We start from the raw sequence: 18,403 nt of genomic DNA, 5'->3' as shown, positions 1-18,403 counted from the left end.
GTCCTCTTACTTCATCGATGCTTCCGCTTTGTTCATGTATGTCCTTTCTGTGCCTTCTGTCCTAGTCAGGGCTCTGTTGTTGTGCCAGAAGCACCGTAAGCAAAGCCTCAGGAGGAGAGGGTGTGTCTCACCTCACAGGTCCCAGCCCGCCAGCCTGTTAGGGCAGAACTCAGCAGGAGCTGGTGTGGAGGCCAGGAAGGGCACTGCTTACTGTTTTGTCTCCCCCACCCCCCAATGGCTTGCTCAGTCTGCTTTCTCATAGCATCCAGGGCCACAGCCCAGGGATGGCACCACCCACAGTGAGCTGGGCTCTCTCACATCAGTCACTAATCAGAAAATGCCCCACAGACTTGCCTACAGACCAGCCTGATAGAGGCATTTTCTCAGTTGAGATTCCCTCTTCCCAGATATGTCTAGGTTTGTGTCAAGTTGACAAAAACCAGCCAGTAAGTTTTCCCTTAATTCAGCGTTTTCCTTGTTTTCAAACTCTCTAGATGACACTAACCTCAAATAACACACTTACCTTTGTTCTCTTGGAGACCTGTGTCACCTGTGAAGACAGAAGTTCAGGCGGTTACACTGCAGAGGTCCAGGAACAGCACCCGGCAGGAGACACCAGTTGAGCAACAGCGAAGATGTCCGTTCACACCCTCTGCAGGTCATGGGACACAGATGTCTGTGTTACCTCGCCAAAGTCTTAAATGACAGTCATCCACATGAAGACCTTCCCTGGCTTTGGTTCCATTTTGGGTTTCGGTAGCACTGGGATCCAACCCAGGGCCTTGCACATACTAGGCCAGGACTCTACTGCTGACCTGGATCCCCAGCCCTCCCTTCTTTGGTTTTTAACAGAAGACATTTTCCCAAAGCAGGAGTTTGCATAGGCTCTTGTTCCTGATACTAAAACTGCCCGTGAGAAGCCTTCCCTAGCTTATCTGTCGTCCGAAGACGTCGGCTTGCCCCTGGAGAGGTATGTGTCTGACAAAAGTGGATTTCAGAATCATCCTGAATTAGTTGCCGCAAGAATGGGTCCCAGCCTTGGCCTCACTTGTTCTGTTCTGTTGTTAAAAGATCATTTTCCCATTAGAGTACTTGAAGTTCTGTCTGTAGGTCATGTGGTTCTCACAACATTTTCCGTGAACTTCCACATTGATCTGAGCTCTGTGCAGCGTGGTGCTCCCTGGTTTCGATGAGACATTCCAGCTTCTCACACTAGCGTGCATGCTTCCCTAGGAAATGTGGGGATCGTGGTTTTGATTGTTCAGCCCATTCTTGTCCACACACTTCCTGTTGATAACAGCCTTTCACGGGAGCTCTTCCCCTAAGCTCTGTCTGCCAGGACAGGGCTTAGGCTTTGGAGGATTGAAAACGCCTTGCATGTTAAAAAAGCCTCTTACTCACCTAGTGGCATTTTTTAAGGTTATTGTTTTATAAGTTTAAAAAATTACATTAGTGTTATTCTGGAAGTGTGTGTGCTCAGGCTTAGTAAAACTAAGTAAACTTTTCCTTTTCACACCGACTTTCACCAAGAGCTCTCCATGCCAACCAAGTCTGATTGGCACTGCCTTTTGTTTGCCCTTGAACCAGGGCTAAGTGTGTGGGGCCTGCGTAGTGAGTGACTACACTTTGTGGAGCTTGGTGACCCCAGCCTTCAGGAACTGCAGAGTCCCATGAGTCAGTGCTTTCCAAGCAGTTTCATCTCAGGAAGTGAGGGGGATTGTTAACGTATCTGTGCGCTCACTGCCCAGTACACTAGCTTAGAGAAGCCCAAGGTCCCTTCTTCAAGTTGGACTGACTGTGGCACCCACACCGTGCTGGTCAGAGGAAGGACCTGACAGGAGGGGAGCTTGCCATGACCTTTTACCCGTATCACTTCCAGAAACCTGACTCCTCCCTCCCTCCTTCTCTCTCTCTCTCCTCTCCTCCTCTCTCTCTCTCTCTCTCTCTCTCTCTCTCTCTCTCTCCACCTTCCTTCCTTTCTTTCATTATTGTTGTTGTTACTTTTGTTTTGTTTTAGGAAAACACTTTTTCCTCCTCTGACAATGTATAGCGGTTGATCCGTGTTCTGTCTTTGTGGTCAGGACAAGGCCCAAGCACAGCTGGGCCCTGGGCTCCCGCTCTGTGCCTCAGACTTCTTGGCATGTTGTGGAATGTTGTGGTATTCACTTGTCCCATACACGTGCTCCTGCTGTGTGACTAGAGACGTCTCAGAGCCTCCTCCACCCTGGCAGTTGAGTGGTTGTGGAGGCCCCCGTTGGTCAGGTTGGCCTTCTCTAGAAGGCTGTGCTGTTTGGAGAACCAGCATCATCCTGCGTTCGTGTACACGCACATCAGACCTGATGTCTTCTGGTAAGAGAGGCCCTGTGCCGTTGGTTCTGGATACCTGTTTCTTCCACAGTTCTATATTTCTTTGCCTTAGTCCACATCATATGGCATCTGCATTATGTCAGGCTTGATTTGAAACTGGTGCTTGTAGTCAGGTCTGTAAAGTCCTTTACAAAGTTTCGCCTCTGCTTGGACACCGTCAGTGCACCCAGCAATCCCTGCTGCTGAGTGCCCGTCCAGCAGAGGTTGCTGCCCCCCATGGGGGCCGTACCCAGTGGAAACTGTTGTTGAAGCTTACTGACTTTTGTATTAATGACTAGAGGATTGATAATAAAAGTCTGCATTGTACACTTAAATGTTTACATAAGTTTTTTCCCCCAAAAGCTTTACTGTCTGGGGTCAGAGGTCAAATTTTCTGAAAACAGATGTTGTGTGGATGGATTAAGTGAGACATGGTCATAACTCACAAGGGGGTAAACTTTAACCAGATTAGCAATTGGCTTATAATTAACTGTGAATTTGCTTGTACTCAGTGGATATTAATCTTTTCATTGGGTATCTTTCTTGAATAAAAACAATAAATAGTGTATGTGTAAAAATGAAGAATACTCTCCATGTGTAAGCAAGCCTTGAGCGTGCGTGGTGTCTGCCAGAGCTGCTTCTGCGATCCATGAAGGCCAGCATCGCCACCCTCAGGAATGTTGGCCATGTGTTGGTCTCTGTTCCTGCTCTGGAGACAGAGGCATCTGCTGGTGTGTTTTGTCTCATTCTGAGAAGAATTCACTGGGTCCTAGATGTCTATATGTGTAAACATACGTATAATGCTGCTAATTTATGCCAGTGTAGTAAAATTATGAAAATCATTCCTGAAACTTGTACAAAGTCTGATTGTTAGTTAGAGCAAAAATCTAGACATGAAAATAAGGAGCCTGACCCTGGAGCCTGACCCCGGGCCAGCAAGGCCTTAAGTCTCACATCTTTCCAGTCATTCCTCTCTTCCTTTGATGACAGCAGCAAGACCAACACGCCCAGTGTTGACTGTGTCGCCACCAGTTGAGCTAGTGTAAGTGCTCTGTAGGAATTGTCTCGCCTGGATGGCCTGGGACATCCAAACAAGGTCATTTACAGGCTGCCACGGGTGCACATGGAATGCTGGTCTATTTGCACACTTTTGGGTCTTAAAGATTAATGGCCTGGATTCCATTCCACAGCCTGAATCCCTGCATCAGCTCTAAGGGTGTTTTGCCTTTGTTAGCTGAATGGAACTGAGTTCCCATCACTTAGAGCAGTCAGCTGTGGCACTGAAGCTCACAGAGGCTGAGAACGGGGAGGTCTTCAAGGGCTCAGTGCTCCAGCCGCTAAGAGCAAGAATCTGAGCACACCTACTTGCCGGCGAGAAACAGTTCCGACCTTACCTGGCCCTCACTGCTGCTGGCACCTTTACATTAGAGCTTTTCAAGCTCTGGTAGTGCCTTCCTGGGGGGCAGCAGCTTAGTGGGGTGCGTACCTCATGAGTGAGCTGGTTCCAACCCCAGCACAACCAACACTGGACACGGTGACATCTGCTTGCACACCTAGCACTCAGGACGTGGTGGGCAGGAGAATTAGGAATTCCAGATTGTTGCAGGGTACATGAGACTCTCACCCCCTACCCCCAAAATCAACTTATATATTCATTTTTGTAATGGTTGAGAAGATGTCATAACAAAGTAATTTATTTTTAAATCACTTCAGAGGCTTCTGGCCCAGTCTTTCTCTTTATGCCTTTTTCTTTTCACTCACGCTGTACACTCCTTTGATACCCTCACTGAGACATTTTCTCCCGTCTTGTAGCGTCCGTGACAGAACAGAGACTTCACATAGCTAGCTAGGGAGCCTCTCTGCCACTGAGCTACCCCTCCAGCCCAACTTGTGAATTTCCAAGAAACTCTAAATATAAATGGGAGAACGGGTTATAGATTTTCAGGATGAACATATAAGTAAACTGTGTGATGCTTGTGAGATATAGAGGATTTATTTCTCATAACACTGAAGAATGGGGTGATGGCAGCCTGAGTTTTTTTCTTCAGGCATCTTCTTTTTTAGTTTTCTAAGGGGTGGTTCTGAGGAGACCAATCACTGGTTGTCTCTCTTCAAATGCAGTATTTCCAGAAGCATTCAGAGGCAACCCTGTGTTGCTTGTGTTGTTTCCTGGCTCTTGCCAGAAGACGACTCAGTACAGTGTTAGAATCTTGCCCAGAGAAAGCCTGAAACCAGAAGTCCAGAACAATAGATAAGTGACCCTGAACTCAGAATCCTCAATGGGGCTCCTGGGGGCCTCAAGCTCTTAACCTGCCCGATTAACCCTGTCACTGCCTCGAGTTCCCCTAACCTCGCAGTGACCCCTGTGTGAGGGGTTTCTGTCAGTAAGCGGTTCTAGATACTTGCCTTCTGCGTAACATGGATCTTTTCTGTTAAAATTGCCTTGTTTTAAAGGCTGAGCCATAGTTTTCTTTTTATTCTAGAATAAAGTAGGCACATCTTACACATACAGTTCTTGGCCTTACGGATAATCCTTGAACTGGATATCTTTATGTCAGCTTGACACAAACTAGACTCATAGTTAGGAGGGAGCCTCAATTGAGTAAATGCTTCCTACCTGCCGGCAAGCCTGTAGGGCATTTTCTTAATTAGTAATTGTTCTGGGAGGGCTGTTTGGGTGGTGGTCCTGAGTTCTATAAAAAAGCAGACTGAACTAGCCATGAGAAGCAGGCCAGTAAGCAGCACCACCACCACACACACCCCACCCCACCCCGTCCTCTGCATCAGCTCCTGCCTCCAGGTTTCTGCCTTGTTTGAGTTCCTGTCCTGATTTCCTTCAGTGATTAAAAAAAAAAAAAAGTGATATGGAAATAGCAGGCGAATAAACCCTTCTCTCCCCATGTTGCTTTGGTCATGGTGTTCCATCACAGCAATAGCATCCCTAACTAAGACAATCCCCCTGTTTAGAGGAACATGAACATCTGAGTGATGACCTCTCACTAGCTGCACACAGAACCCATATTGTTCCCTATCTCTGGGATCTCCTGTCAGGGTGATTGATGCCAGGGTGCTGGTGGTGATTACAGCAACAGAGGTGTCTCGGGTCCAGGTGTGTGGGAAGTGCCTGTTTAACAGTCCGTGAATGTTGGTCTCATGATTTCTTGGGAGACATGAACACCGACTGCCAGGGCAAAAGGCAAGCCCAGGGGGCACTCCGTCTCCACTAACTGCATAGCATTTCTGTGTGTGCTGTCACTTGCTCCGTGCCTTACCCTTGACACACTCCTCATCCTGGGAAGGACCACATCGTCCTTCAGTTCCCTTCCCATGGTGCCTTGTGCTGCCCCACAATGACTAATGTGTCAGTCCCCTGCAGACCCTGCAGATCTGCAGGTTTGACTAGGGGGTCCTGTGGGCAGAGACTGCATTTCTGACACACTGTCCTGGCATGGCAGCACTTGGGGCCTTGCGCCAGGGCAGTGCACCTCACCTGCTTCTCCTTTCTCTGACCCATTATATAATTTACCCAGAACAGGTGCTGCTCAGGTTTTGTTACGGTTGCATAGTCTGTGCATCGGTTTAGAAAGCTGCTGCTTGGGAAGGACACTGGCTAATTATTTTAAGGCGTGACTTCCTTAGTACAGCCTTGGGTCATGAACTAGGGTTCTGTAAATTGGGTATAAGAAGTTCAGCTTTTGCTGGGCATAGTGGCGCACGCCTTTAAACCTCAACACTTGGGAGGCAGAGGCAGGTGGATCGCTGTGAGTTCAAGGCCAGCCTGGTCTACAAATCGAGTCCAGGAAACAAAACAAAAAAATAAGTTCAGCTTTTCTTACCTTCCTCGGGCTTCCCCTCAGGGTGGGAGTATCAGCACTGGCATCTGGAAAAGTTTGACACCGTCTCGTCAGACCTACCATTCTGCTTTATGTTTCCTTTCTTTTTAAGCAGGGGAGTCATCGTGTACACCAGGCTGGCCTCATGTAGACCAGGCTGGCCCCACAGAGATCCACCTGCAGCATTTGCCTGCATATTTTAAAGCACGGAGTCTAAGGTTGCAAGGCTGGGGGTGGCTCATAGTGCACTAGCTGCCCAGGCTTGAGGACCAAAGCTCAGATCCCCAGAACCTGTGGAGAAGCTGGCTGGGCACGAGGCCACCTGGGTAGCACTCAGAAGCTTAGCTCAAACATCTGGAGTGAGAAGGCCCAGGCTCAGGTAGTGTAGAGAGCTGGAGAAAAACTCCCAGTGTCAATGGTGGGGCCCCTCCACATGGGCCCACATGCATACAGGCACACCACACACGCAAAGAAGGAAAAACAGAACATCCCTAAGTTGTGTCTCGTCTCCAGTCCCTTCCACACTGAGGCAGTATGCACCTGAATGCAGACAAGGATTCTGACCTGAGAGTTCTAGGTCAGTGCCTGCCATAAGCCTCTCCATCCTTACCCAGATGTCCTGAGCCCTAGTCAGTGTGTGGAGACTCATCAAAGCTGCTCTTGGCCATCAGTCTGTCTGTCTGCTGAGATGGGGTCTCAGCTGGCCTGAGACTCCTGGGTTTACGCATGTGAGTCCCCGCGCCTGTGTTGTTTATTGTTCTGACCTGCTGGACAGTTGGCTTCCATTCTTTAAAACTGATTCTTCAAAGTCACCCCGAGAGGCTGGTATTTGTTAGTGGTGGTTTGAGTTAGGGGTTTTTATATAATTTTACTATGTAGCCTAGACTTGCCTCAAGTCTAGCGGAAGTACAGACAGGATGGTAGAATAGGCTAAGGAGGGTTTTAGGAAACATTATTTCATACCGTTCAGCTCTATAGAGCTTTCTCCTAGAGGGCAAATTTAGTAGCTATGGAATCTACCCATAAGTCCATGAATGCCGTTACCTGCTTCCCTGAGGCCTTCACCTGCCTCTGTGCCCACTGTTGGCTGCAGTGTCTGCAGGAGGGCGGTCCTCTCCAGCTCCTCCAGCACCAGGCGAGCATCTTCTTCGAGCACTATGGGTTAGAGACAGACAAATAGCCCACCCTGGCCTTCACCTGGCCGTTTCTGTTCCCTGTCTTTGCTGACTACCAGGGACAGGGAAGTGGATACTGGAATGCCAAATGAGGTGTTTGTGACCTGTCACAGTGGCGCTCAGCAGAAATAAAGATGCAACACAAGCTGTCACTTGTGGGGCACCCCTCCCTGCCATCGTGGGCACCCTACCACCTGCCGTGAGCAGGAGGCTGAGCAGTGCCCCAAGACCCCAAATGCTAGTTTGGCTCAGATTTGTCCTCATCTCCACTTCTTCATTGTTACCTGTTGCCCCTTGCTTTGAGGTTTCTGAATGCAAGGCAGAAGAGGAGGATTGCGTACATTCCTACAGGGAAGTGAAAGGCAGCGTCTCTACTGCACCTCTCAGTGCGAATTCACTTGAAGTTTCATTGTGACTTCTGTGTGAAATGTGATCGACACCCAAAGTGTATGAGGTATCTGTGGTAAGTGAGGGAAATAAGGTAAACGCATGTAAGGTATGTATGCTAAGTCTACTTGAGGTGTGTGCTGTGTGCAAGCTGTGTCTGGTGTGTGGTGTGAGCTGTAAGTACGTGCAACATGTGTGTCAAAAGCATGTGAGGAGTGATATTTACGGTAGCAGATGTAGGTGTGTAAGATGTGTGTGCTAAGTGTGCAGGATGTGGTAAATGTACTGGGTGGGTGTGCTAAGTGCATGCAGGAAGTGTGTGACCAGTGCGGTCTGGCAGTGGGACGTGTGTCTTGAGTAGGTGCCAGCGTGTTGAGATGCTCTGGGAGTCTGGCTGACCGGTCCTCATCTGCAGCCTTCATGGAAGACAGTGAACAGCGCACTGCAAAGGCGTCAGAGCCCGCACCTGTGGCCCCGGGAGACCACCTTCACGTGTTGATGGTGTGTAAATGGGAGGATGTTTGTGGAGAAACAAACCTGAGGAAAAAATTTTGACAAAGCCCTAAGCTTCCACCTGTTTGGAATTTAAGTAAGAGGCTGCCCTCGCCTCAGCTTTTCCCTCGAAGACCGCTGTAAAGTGGCATCGGCATCTGCGCACTCCTGATCTCTTTCTGCAGTGTGTACTGGCTCTTTTAAAAAGACAGATTTTGACTCCTGCCTGGCTTTGGCCAACAGGCTAAGTGCCGGTGTGACTTCAGTGACCCCAGCAGCTGACTGACAGGATGTGAGTGATGCTCAGAAGTGATTACCTCGCTGGAGGGAGACTGGGGCAGAGACTAGAAAGTGTAACCACAGTGGCTTGGGAGAGAACCCACTGAGGACAATGTCTGAAAGCACTAAAGCAGGGGCCAGGGAGTGGACTCAGCAGAGGGAGGTTGCTTGCCGCCCAGCCTGCCCACATACTGGAGAACAAGCTTCTTCGGTGTTCCTCTGGCCTCCTCATCTGGACCCTGGTGCGTGTGCATGCACACACAGCAAATGTAAAGGGAATTTTGTCTTAAGTAGCCAAAACTAAATATTAAACCCAGTTAAATTTCATTATGGAATCTAATACATGATCTGATTCCAAATTAAGAAGTTGTGGTAAATTTTCCTTTTCTTTTTTTCTTTTTTTTTAAATTTAACTTGGACATGAACAGAACATTATGCCAAAAGGAAGCCAGGCATACTTGGATATCTGTGAGGTCCCCAGGTTCAGCTGCCATTCTGTCCCATATAATACAACCAAGTGAATGCTTTGTAGCTCATAACAACAGCACAGTTCTAGGCTATAGTTGGGGAAACCACACTCAGCCACTTCATTCAAAATTTGATCTCATGTTTTAAACAGTCCAGTTTTTATAAACAAAACTGGCCACAACAACAGTCTGAGGTAGATTCATTTGTGACATGAAATAAGCAATTCCTTTAGGGCAGACTGTGACCATTGCTAAATGTAAGGCACACCGTAAGGGTCCCCTGAGCCTCCCTCTGAAGCGTGGCTATACCTACAGAAGACCCCTTTTACCCAGAATCATTCCTGGTCCTGAGTGGCACCTAAACTGATGCAAAAAGCAGTCGCCTCACCTGGAAGCCGAAGAGACCTTTCACCTGTGTCAGTGACCGGAAGGGACAGGAGTGGGTTCAAGAGTCCTATGAAGAGCAGGCAGCAAAAGGCCAGCCGGTCCATGACGGTGGGGAGAAGTCCTGCCGGTGTCTGCTCTGGGGAACGTCCGACTGGCCTCATTGAGGGATTGCCCGTTTTATCCATCATCCTGTGACCTCATATGTCCCCTCCAAAAACATAAAATGAATTTATTGGCTGGGGAGGCTAAAAGGCAATCACTTTGCATTGATGCAATTTTTCAAAGTAACAATTCATACAATAAATTTACTGGCTTTGTTGACTGGTGTACAAAGTGGGCACTCTATAAAGCAATGCGAAGTTTATAAAAAGTAACTCAGCAGTAAATCACAGGTGGAAGACAGGGACAGATGTGACGTGGCCAAGGCAGAAGGACAAGGATTTATGAGTGGTAGCAAAAGTGATGTGGGGTGTGATGCAAAATATCTCAGCTTCCTTTTTAAAAAAAAAAGAAAGAAAATGTTTTTCACTAGTGAATAAATGAGTTGTCATGTATTAAACCAGTTGTTTGAAATAGCAAAGACATACAGCAAATGTTGCTCAACCCCAACACGTGTGTTTGGCGGTATGTAAGAGCACAAGCCCTCAGGATTTCCTTAAGGCTGGCCAGTGCTCACCAGGGAGGACTAAAAGACATCCCCGCGCTGCCTGGCCAGAGACCCGACTCCACTCAGCCCAGCAACGTGCTGCTGTTAGCAACTAGCTCACAGCACCTCAGTTTGCATGTGTGTGCATGTGTGTGTGTGTGTGTGTGTGTGTGAAGTAGCAGACAACTGCAGTCCAACATGCCACAGGCAAGAGGACCCTGGCTTTAAGGCCAGTCTAGACTACATTCATGAGTCTTCATTCAATGTGCAAGTACCCAGTTTTAAACCTAAAGCCCCAGTTGAGTCTGTAAGTTAGTAGATGACACACAGTAATTACAGGAAAATGGCAATAAAAGAGAGTCGGCCCAATGCATGTCATATGGGGTTGGTATGGCATATTGTGAAGCTGAAAGTAGTTGCTTTAGGGTAAAGAGATGGTTTTCTTTTCCTAAAACACTATCCTATAGGCTAGGGTGCAGCGCAATTGGAGTGCTTGTGTGAGGTCCTGGGCTCAGCCTTCAGCACTGGATAAGCCAGGCCTGCTGGTATAGATAGGCCAGTAATCCCAACACTTGAGAAATGGAGGCAAGGGGACCGGAAGTTCAAGGTCTGTACATCTTTTGTCTGTGCTGGGGCCAGGTCAGGAAGCAGAGGCAGGCGGATCTCTGAGTTTGAGGCTGACTTGGTCTAGAAAGTGAGTTCCAGGACTACACAGAGAAACCCTATCTTAAAAAACAAAAACAAAACCAGGCATGGTGGCACACACCTTTAATCCCAGCACTCAGGAGGCAGAGGCAGGCAGGTTGCTGTGATTTGAAGCCAGCCTGGTCTACAAAGTCTAGGACAGCTGAGGCTACACATAGAAGCCCTGTCTCAGAAAACCAAAAAATAAAAATAAAAACAAACCAAAAGCAAAAACTCTGTGATGGAATGTTTGCATATATGCAGTCTGTGCACATATTCGTGTAAATCATCCTTGTTCTGCCACTCCCAACAGGTGGGGAGCAGGCCAACCAAACTAGGGGGTCTTTGGTGACCCTTAAGGACAGTTCTAGAGGGAAGCAGCAGCAAAGTCACACTTTTCCCTCCCCCAGAGGCTGGTTGCTTGCCAAGCTTTGTCATTGCCTGGTGACTCAGGGGTCCTGAAAGTTATTAGAGATGGTTTCATGGTATGGCCTAATTAAGTTACGATGGAAGGCCTAGGCCTCAATGAAAATTAGCATCTTCCTTCAATAGGCTGTCAATGACAATGTCACCTTGTCCCAGGGATGCTCGGAGCCTTCGTCCAGCCTCCACAGTCGGTGTGTGAACATTGTATAAAGCACCTACTATGGATGCTGCCCTTGGAGCATAGCCGCCATCTTCATCAGAGACCCTTGTCCCTCAAGATCGGGCCATCGCCTGAGAGCCCAACCTCCCTCCCTTCTGTGTCCCTGCCAGCTGGGTGGAATTCTGCACAGCTGTGCATGGTCTTTGGAGGCGCCTGAGTGTGGAGGGTTAATTGAAGGGAGGACTCCATCTCTACCAAGCAGCAGCCGAATTGGGGTGATGTGTGTTTCTATTTGCCACTCCTCACCCATGCTCCTGAGCCCACTGAGTTCACCCCATTGGCCTGTGGTTGTGGGAGCAAATGCTTGTTGGAATTTTCCCGGAGAGTTTGAACTACAGTACAAGAGCGTGGCTTCACATGTCTCTGCTGGGCCAGGCGTGGTGGCTCGCACCTTTAATCCCAGCACTCAGGAGGCAGAGGCAGGCGGATCACTGTGAGTTCAAGGCCAGCCTGGTCTACAAAGTGAGTTCAGGACAGCCAGGGCTACACAGAGAAACAAAAACAAAAAACACATCTGTGCTGGGACACCTGTGAACAGCAACCACCTGCAGGGTATCATACCTTCAGCTAGCTGCAAAGTTCTTCCTTAAAACAGAGGGATCCAGGTATGGTAGTACACACCTGCACTCCCAACACTTGGGAGGTGGTGGCAGGAGAGTCACAGACATGACCCTGTCACTAAACAAAACAATCATAGGTTACTGGCGCACAAAGGGACGTTTAATGCATAACAACTAAGTCATAGTCATTGTAGGTTTGTATTTCAGGTAACTGCGTTGCTGCTTATTCCTTCTATACCCAAAATGCTCTCTCCCAGATAGCTATATAGCTAACCCATTCCCCTATTTTAATGGGCAAACTTCATTTATAATTGTAACCTCATTCTCTCTCTGTCTCTGTCTGTCTCTGTCTCTGTGTCTCTGTCTCTCTGTCTCTGTCTCTCTGTGTGTGTGTGTGTGTGTGTGTGTGTGTGTGTGTGTGTGTGTGATGCACATATGCATGTGTGCTCACATGTGAAGGGAGCAGTGCATATGTCCTTAAAAAAGCAGGGAGAGGCCGGGGGTAAATGTCAGCTGTCTTGCCCAGTAGCTTTTCACCTTGTCTTAGAGGAGCTTAGCAGCAGTCAGACTGACTGGCCAGCCAACTACAGGGAAGGGAACCTCCTGCCTCCGCCTCCCACTGTTAGGTTACAGGTGTGGGAACTGCTCCCAGCTCCCAGCTTTTTTCCTGGGAATATGAACTCAGCGCCTCATATTTATCTTGTAAACACTTGACCCATGAAGACGTCTCTCCAATCCCAATTCTAACATTTTGTTTTCTTTTTGAGGCAGGGTTTCTTGGCGCAGACCTGGATGTCAGAGAACGCACTCTGTAGACCAGTTGGCCTCAAATGCATAAGAATTTGCTTGCCCTCTGTCTTTCCAGTGCTAGGATAGAAGGCATGCACTACCACCAACCAGCCAATTCTACATTCTTTTTGTTGTTGTTGTTTGTTTGTTTGTTTAGATTTTACTTATTTCATGTATGAGCCATCTCTATCTGGATATGCACCTGCAGGCCAGAAGAGGGCATCAGATTCCAATATAGATGGTTGTGAGCCACCAGGTGGGTGCTGGGAATTGAACTCAAGACCTTTGGAAGAGCAGACAGAGCTCTTATCCACTGAGCCACCTCTCCAGCCCCCAATTCTTTATTCATTTTTTCCCTTTATTTGAGACAAGAGTTTCTCTGTGTAGCCTTGGCTGTCCTGGACTCCCTTTGGAGACCAGCCTGGCCTTGAACTCACAAAGATCCACCTGCCTCTGCCTCTCAAGTGCTGGGATCAAAGGCGTGCACCACCACGCTCAGCATCAATTGTACATTCTTTTTTTGTTTGTTTGTTTGGGTGTTGTTATTTTGTTTTGTTTTGAGATAGAGTTTCTTTGTGTAGCCTTGACTGTCCTGGGCTTGCTTTGTAGACCAGGCTGGCCTTGAACTCACAGCAATCCACCTGCCTCTGCCTCCTGAGTGCTGGGATTAAAGGCATGCACTACCACACCCGGCCAATTGTACATTCTTAATTGGAAAATTGATTACATAAATTTATTACATAAATTCTCAGGCTAGTATCTCCTACCCCTCCATTCTCACATCTTGCTTAGATTTTAAGTATAGCCATGTCATGTTTCATTGGCGTGTTTTGCTCATTGGGGTAATGATCTGCACAGACGTGAGTTCTGCCAGGCGCTTGGCCACTCCTTGCACACAGTAGGTGCCTAAGTACATTCATGCCCCATCCTTTAGCTAATGCTTGGCTTCTGTGTCCGTCCCTCAACTGAAGCCTGGTCACCTGTCACACCCATGGTGGTTTGAGAACAGCCGCATAGGCTCACCATATACATGAATGGTTAGTTCCCACTTCATGGAACTGTTCAGGGAGGATTGGGAGATTCGGCCTTGTTGAAGGAATGCGTGCCACTGGGGGTGGGGTGGGGGGGGGGGGGGTGCTTTCAGGTCTCAAAAGCCCATGCCAGATCCAGATACAGATTCATATTCATTTTTGTTTGTTCTTCGTTTTTGTTTTTCGAGACAGGGTTTCTCTGTGTAGCCTTGGCTGTCCTGGACTCACTTTGTGGACCAGGCTGGCCTCGAACTCACAGCTATCCGCCTGCCTCTGCCTCCCGAGTGCTGGGATTAAAGGTGTGCGCCACCACGCCCGGTCCATATTCATTCATTTATTTGTCTATTCTCACCCTCCCTTCCTTCCTCTCCCCTACTCCTGCCCTCTCCCCCTTCCCCCTCCTTCCCTCCCTCCCTCTCCATCTGTCCTTACAGCCACAGTCTCAGCTACTGCTCCAACCTGCCACCATGCTTCCTGCCATGACGATCAAGGGCTCACCCTCTGAAACTAAGCAAGCCCACAGTTAAACGCTTCACATTGTAAGAAGCTTCCATGGTCATGGTGTCACCTCACAGTAATAGAATAGCAACTATGACACACCCCAAAGTGTAACCTCAGATAGCAGCCTGTTATTGGGTCATGATTCTGGCATTAGCTGTTGAAAGCCTGTCGTTGGCCTCACTGAGGAGGTGACCTCACTTGGGGGTTAGCCCAGGCTGGCCACTGGGCCTCCCTACCCAGCTGTCTAACCTGGAGAACTCGCAGGACTTCTTGAGATAGACCACGGACAAAATCAGAAGTTTTGTGGCCAAAGCTCAAGTCCGCTATATTCTCTTGGTCCAAGCAAGGCCAGAGCCAGCCTCAGATTCAGGAGTAGTGCCCCAGTGTGAAGGGATGCTCTACCAAAGACCCACAGACGGAGCCACAGAGACAGGCAAGGCCAGTGTGAGGTAGGGCTTGCTTCTGCTGATGGCAGGTGCCATCTGCCTCCTGGTGTGTACAGTGGTTGTCCTCTCTGTCCCTAATCTGTTGTGCACATGTGTGCACATGTGGAGACCAGTGCTTGTGCATGTGTGTCCTTGTTTTTGTTTGTATGTGTGTGCCCATTTGTCTGTGTCATATGCCTGCAGGTGCCCGTAGAGGCCAGAAGAGGCCACCGTACCCCCTAGGACTGGAGTTACAAATGGTTCTGAGCTGCTGGATGGGTTACGGGAACTGGAGCCAGGTCCTCTGCAAGAGTGGCAAGTGTTCTTAACCACTGGGGCACCTCTCTAGCCCCACATATCTGTTTACACAAGTTTGTTGGGGTATTTTTGGCTGGGTATGGTGGTGTATGCCTTTAATCCCTAGCACTTGGGAGGCAGAGGCAGGAGGATCTCTCTAGGTCCAAGGTCAGCCTGGTCTACAAAGAGTGTCCAGGACAGCCAAGGCTACACAGAGAAACCCTGTCTCAGAAAAAAAAAAGTTGTTTGTTTGATTATGAATCTTCTAGGTTAGCATACAATGTAAAGTGTACCACCATGGCATCTCCTGTGTGCTGTTGTGTTTTATTCTCCTTATTTGCCTCCCTAGAGCCTTCCCTCCTGTCCCCACTGAGGCCCATCTCTTACTGAGGTATCACCACACAGGGGCTCAGTTCTGGGTGCCAGGCAAGCACAGAGATGAGAGAACCAAGCTGACACAGGCTTCCTTAGGGGACACCCTGAATCCAGTCAGAACGGCCACATCCCCACCACCCTGTGGGAGCCAAGTAGATGGCCTGAGCCCTGCTCAAGCTTTCTATCTCAAGCTGAGCAGTTTGGGTATTGGCATGCAGGAGTCCCAAGGCTCTGGGCACACCCTGCATGTGTGCCTGTTGAAACTCTAATCCCCAGTGCCATAGGGGCCACAGGAGAAAAATAGAGATCAGATTAGGAGGGTGGGGCCCTCAGAGTGTGATGGGCGCCCTTGAGAGAGAGAGAGAGAGAGAGAGAGAGAGAGAGAGAGAGAGAGAGAGAGAGAGAGAGAGAGAGAGAGAAAGAGAGAGAGAGCGCACTGAGAATTCTGCTCATGTAAAACACAGTTAAAGAAGCTCACTGGCCACAAATCAGGACATGAGCCCCGCCCCCACCCAGGCCTGAGTGCACCAGCACTTGGGATGTGGTTATCCAGCCTACAAGACAAGAGCATCTTGTTGGTGTGTAAATCAGACTAGAGTATGCTGTTCTGGAAGATGGACCAGACTGCAGCAGGCATATCATGCCCACAGACCCTGGAAATGAAGTGCCAAGCTGTGGTGACATCCCTACTTCTCAAGAGACAGATGCTGGCTCAGGCCGGGCAGAACTGTTGGTTGCTGTGCTGTCTTTGGCATGACCTTGACTATATTGGAAGGTGGACGGTGTGCACTGATCCCTTTAAAGGTAGGTCGTGGGCTCAGAGGCCCCTCCACTGCAGAGTCCCCAGAAGGAGCAGTTTGTGCTGTTAGACCATGTGGCTCTGTCCATCCCATCGTGAACAGGCGAGCACACAGGAGTCAGAGCAAGCTGAGGTTGCTGTAAACGCTAGTGCAGGCCTCTAGAACACTGCCGCCAAGGGATGGTGCTTAAGGCAGCGTGTGCAGGCTGACGCTGCAACTTGGGGCAGTGTTCTCCCAGGAGAGGTGTCTAGAGCTATCCTTGTGACCCACAAGGCCACCTCACAAAGCTGCCAAAGGAATGGTGTTCCGTGTCTGGGTATAATCCAGCAGCTGATGTGTCACACGCCCACATGATGGGGACAGGAAGGGTGACGTACAGTAAACATCCGCCCCAGTTATTGATTTGATTCATCACATTACCCAATGACTCAAATGTCACCTCACCGGTGTCGGTAGAGCTTCGCTGCCAGTGCGCTGTCGTATTATTAATAGTAAAGGGTAGCGAGAGCCAGGTGTGGAAATGGCAGCTCACAGGACAGCCACACCACAGATGAATACTCTGAGGACCAGGCACCTGTGTGAGAGCCAGGTATGGAAAGGACAGCTCACAGGACAGCCACACCACAGACGAATACACTGAGGACCAACCACCTATGTGATTTTCTTTCATGATTGAGTGCATAGGTGCAAGTGTGTGTGTGTGTGTGTGTGTGTAAATTCATTTGGGTGTGTGCCCGTGTGTTTGCATGCATATGGAGGACAGAGGCCAATGTTGGGCCTACCTCAGTCACTCTGAACCTCATTTTTGCAACAGTCTCTCACTGAACCTGCATCTCATTGATTTGGCTGGACCCTCTGGCCACTGAATTCCAGCTTGTCTCCTTCTGCCTTCAACACAGGATTACAGGCGTGTGCCATCTTGCCTGGCTTTTACATATGTACTGGGGATCCATGCTCAGATGATACCTACTTTACTCCCGTGAGCCTTCTCTCCAGGCCTGTTTTTTGTGATTTTTACTATGTCTTGTCTGTAACTCAGAGGGATAGAAGGAGTGGGCTGAGCCATATTGTCTAAAGCCCATATGTTAAAGCACTAAAACCCAGAATCTCAAGATGAGACTGTGTTTGCGGAAGAGGTGATTAAGCAAAGAGAGGCCTTTAAGGTGGACCCTGAGCTAAGATGGATAGTATCCTTGCAGGAAGCGTCAAGAGCCAGACAAAGGGACAATTGTGAAAGCACAGTGAGGAAGACCCAGTCTGCCAAGCCAAGGAGACCTTAAAGGACCAGCCTGCGGCACCTCGGACTTCAGCCTCCAGACCTGTGAACACAAATTCATTGGTTAAGGGGCCCGGCCACCAGAGCAGACTGCTTCAGTAGTCCAGTGAGTTCAGAGGACAACTTTCAGTACTGTTCCCCGGGTGCTGTCGGCCCTGTTTTCTTGAGCTGTGGGTCTCTCATTGAACCTGGGACTCAATGGCTAGGCTAGTGTTACGATTTGACTATGAAGTGTTCCTCATAGGTTCGTGTGTTTGAGCACTGTCTCCCACTAGGTTGCGCTGTCTGGGAAGGCTATGACACAGGCAGGAGGTAGAACCTTCCCGGAGGAAGTATGCCACTTGGAGTGGGCTGTGAGGTTGTATGCCCTTGTCTCATGCCCTAACTGTTCCCTCAGGCTGCTTCCTGTGTGCAGAGGAAGTGCTCTCTCTCTCTCTCTCTCTCTCTCTCTCTCTCTCTCTCTCTCTTTCTGCTTCCTCTCCTGCTGCCACATTTCCTCTAGCATGATAGACTCCACCCTTCTGGAAGTGTAAGCCAAACCCTTTCTTCCTGAAGGGGTCAGAGTGCTCTCTCCTAGCAACAGAAATCAGCTAGGACAGCCTTGCCCCAGGACCAACTTGTTTCTGCCTCCCAACACTGCAATTACAAGGGTGTGTGCACTATGGCTGGATTTTAAACATGGCTCCTGGGCCTCAAACACAAGTCCTCATGTTTGCTTGGCAAATACTTTGTCCACCCAGCTGTTTCCCCCACCTGACAATTTCATTTTATTTCAACTCTCATCATGATCAAAGCAACAGAGCCTGCCCAGCACACCAGAGCACCTGATGCGCTGCACTCCTGACTGGCCTTGAGAATGCTCTTGTCCTTGGGTAGTGCCTTAGTCAGGGATACTATGGCTGTGATGAAACCCCATGACCAAAGGCAACTCGGGGAGGAAAGGGTTTACTTCACTCACACTTCAATATAACAGTCCGTCATCAAAAGCAGTGAGGGCAGGAACTCAG

The 18,403-nt window shown here is 49.0% G+C and overlaps 2 protein-coding genes across 3 annotated transcripts in view; one reads left to right on the top strand and one right to left on the bottom strand.

Annotated features, from left to right (window-relative positions):
* Per3 (period circadian regulator 3) overlaps nucleotides 1-1,029 on the top strand; it is a 41,231-nt gene extending 40,202 nt beyond the window's left edge. For both annotated transcript variants that reach the window (XM_051171150.1, XM_051171151.1), the window contains exon 21: nucleotides 540-1,029. In XM_051171150.1, the coding sequence (XP_051027107.1) occupies nucleotides 540-623 (84 nt within the window). In that variant the 3' untranslated portion in view covers nucleotides 624-1,029. The remainder of the gene's footprint in view (nucleotides 1-539) is intronic.
* Nucleotides 1,030-4,457: 3,428 nt separating this feature from the next.
* Uts2 (urotensin 2) lies at nucleotides 4,458-9,470 on the bottom strand. Its single transcript, XM_051170950.1, has 4 exons — nucleotides 9,368-9,470; nucleotides 7,224-7,334; nucleotides 6,183-6,226; nucleotides 4,458-4,571 (listed from the first exon to the last, which is right to left on the bottom strand). Exons 1-4 carry the CDS (start codon nucleotides 9,468-9,470, stop codon nucleotides 4,458-4,460), a joined length of 372 nt encoding a protein of 123 aa, XP_051026907.1.
* Between the last annotated feature and the right edge of the window lie 8,933 nt (nucleotides 9,471-18,403).

This window comes from Acomys russatus, chromosome 29 (genome assembly GCF_903995435.1).
Source record: "Acomys russatus chromosome 29, mAcoRus1.1, whole genome shotgun sequence".
Lineage (NCBI taxonomy): Eukaryota > Metazoa > Chordata > Mammalia > Rodentia > Muridae > Acomys > Acomys russatus.
Note: the sequence above shows the minus strand (reverse complement) of the source record. Positions and strands in the feature narration are given on the sequence as shown.

What these genes read in the sequence shown, in the direction of transcription:
- Uts2 (XM_051170950.1), bottom strand. Translation starts at nt 9,470, where the DNA reads ATGGACCGGCTGGCCTTTTGCTGCCTGCTCTTCATAGGACTCTTGAAC. An exon ending in TGAAGGCCTCAGGGAAGCAG is followed by an intron (nt 6,227 to 7,223) that starts GTAACGGCATTC and finishes AAACTTTTCCAG; the next exon opens with ATGCCAGTGCTGATACTCCC. An exon ending in TGAGGGGAAGCCCGAGGAAG is followed by an intron (nt 4,572 to 6,182) that starts GTAAGAAAAGCT and finishes TTCTGGTTTCAG; the next exon opens with GCTTTCTCTGGGCAAGATTC.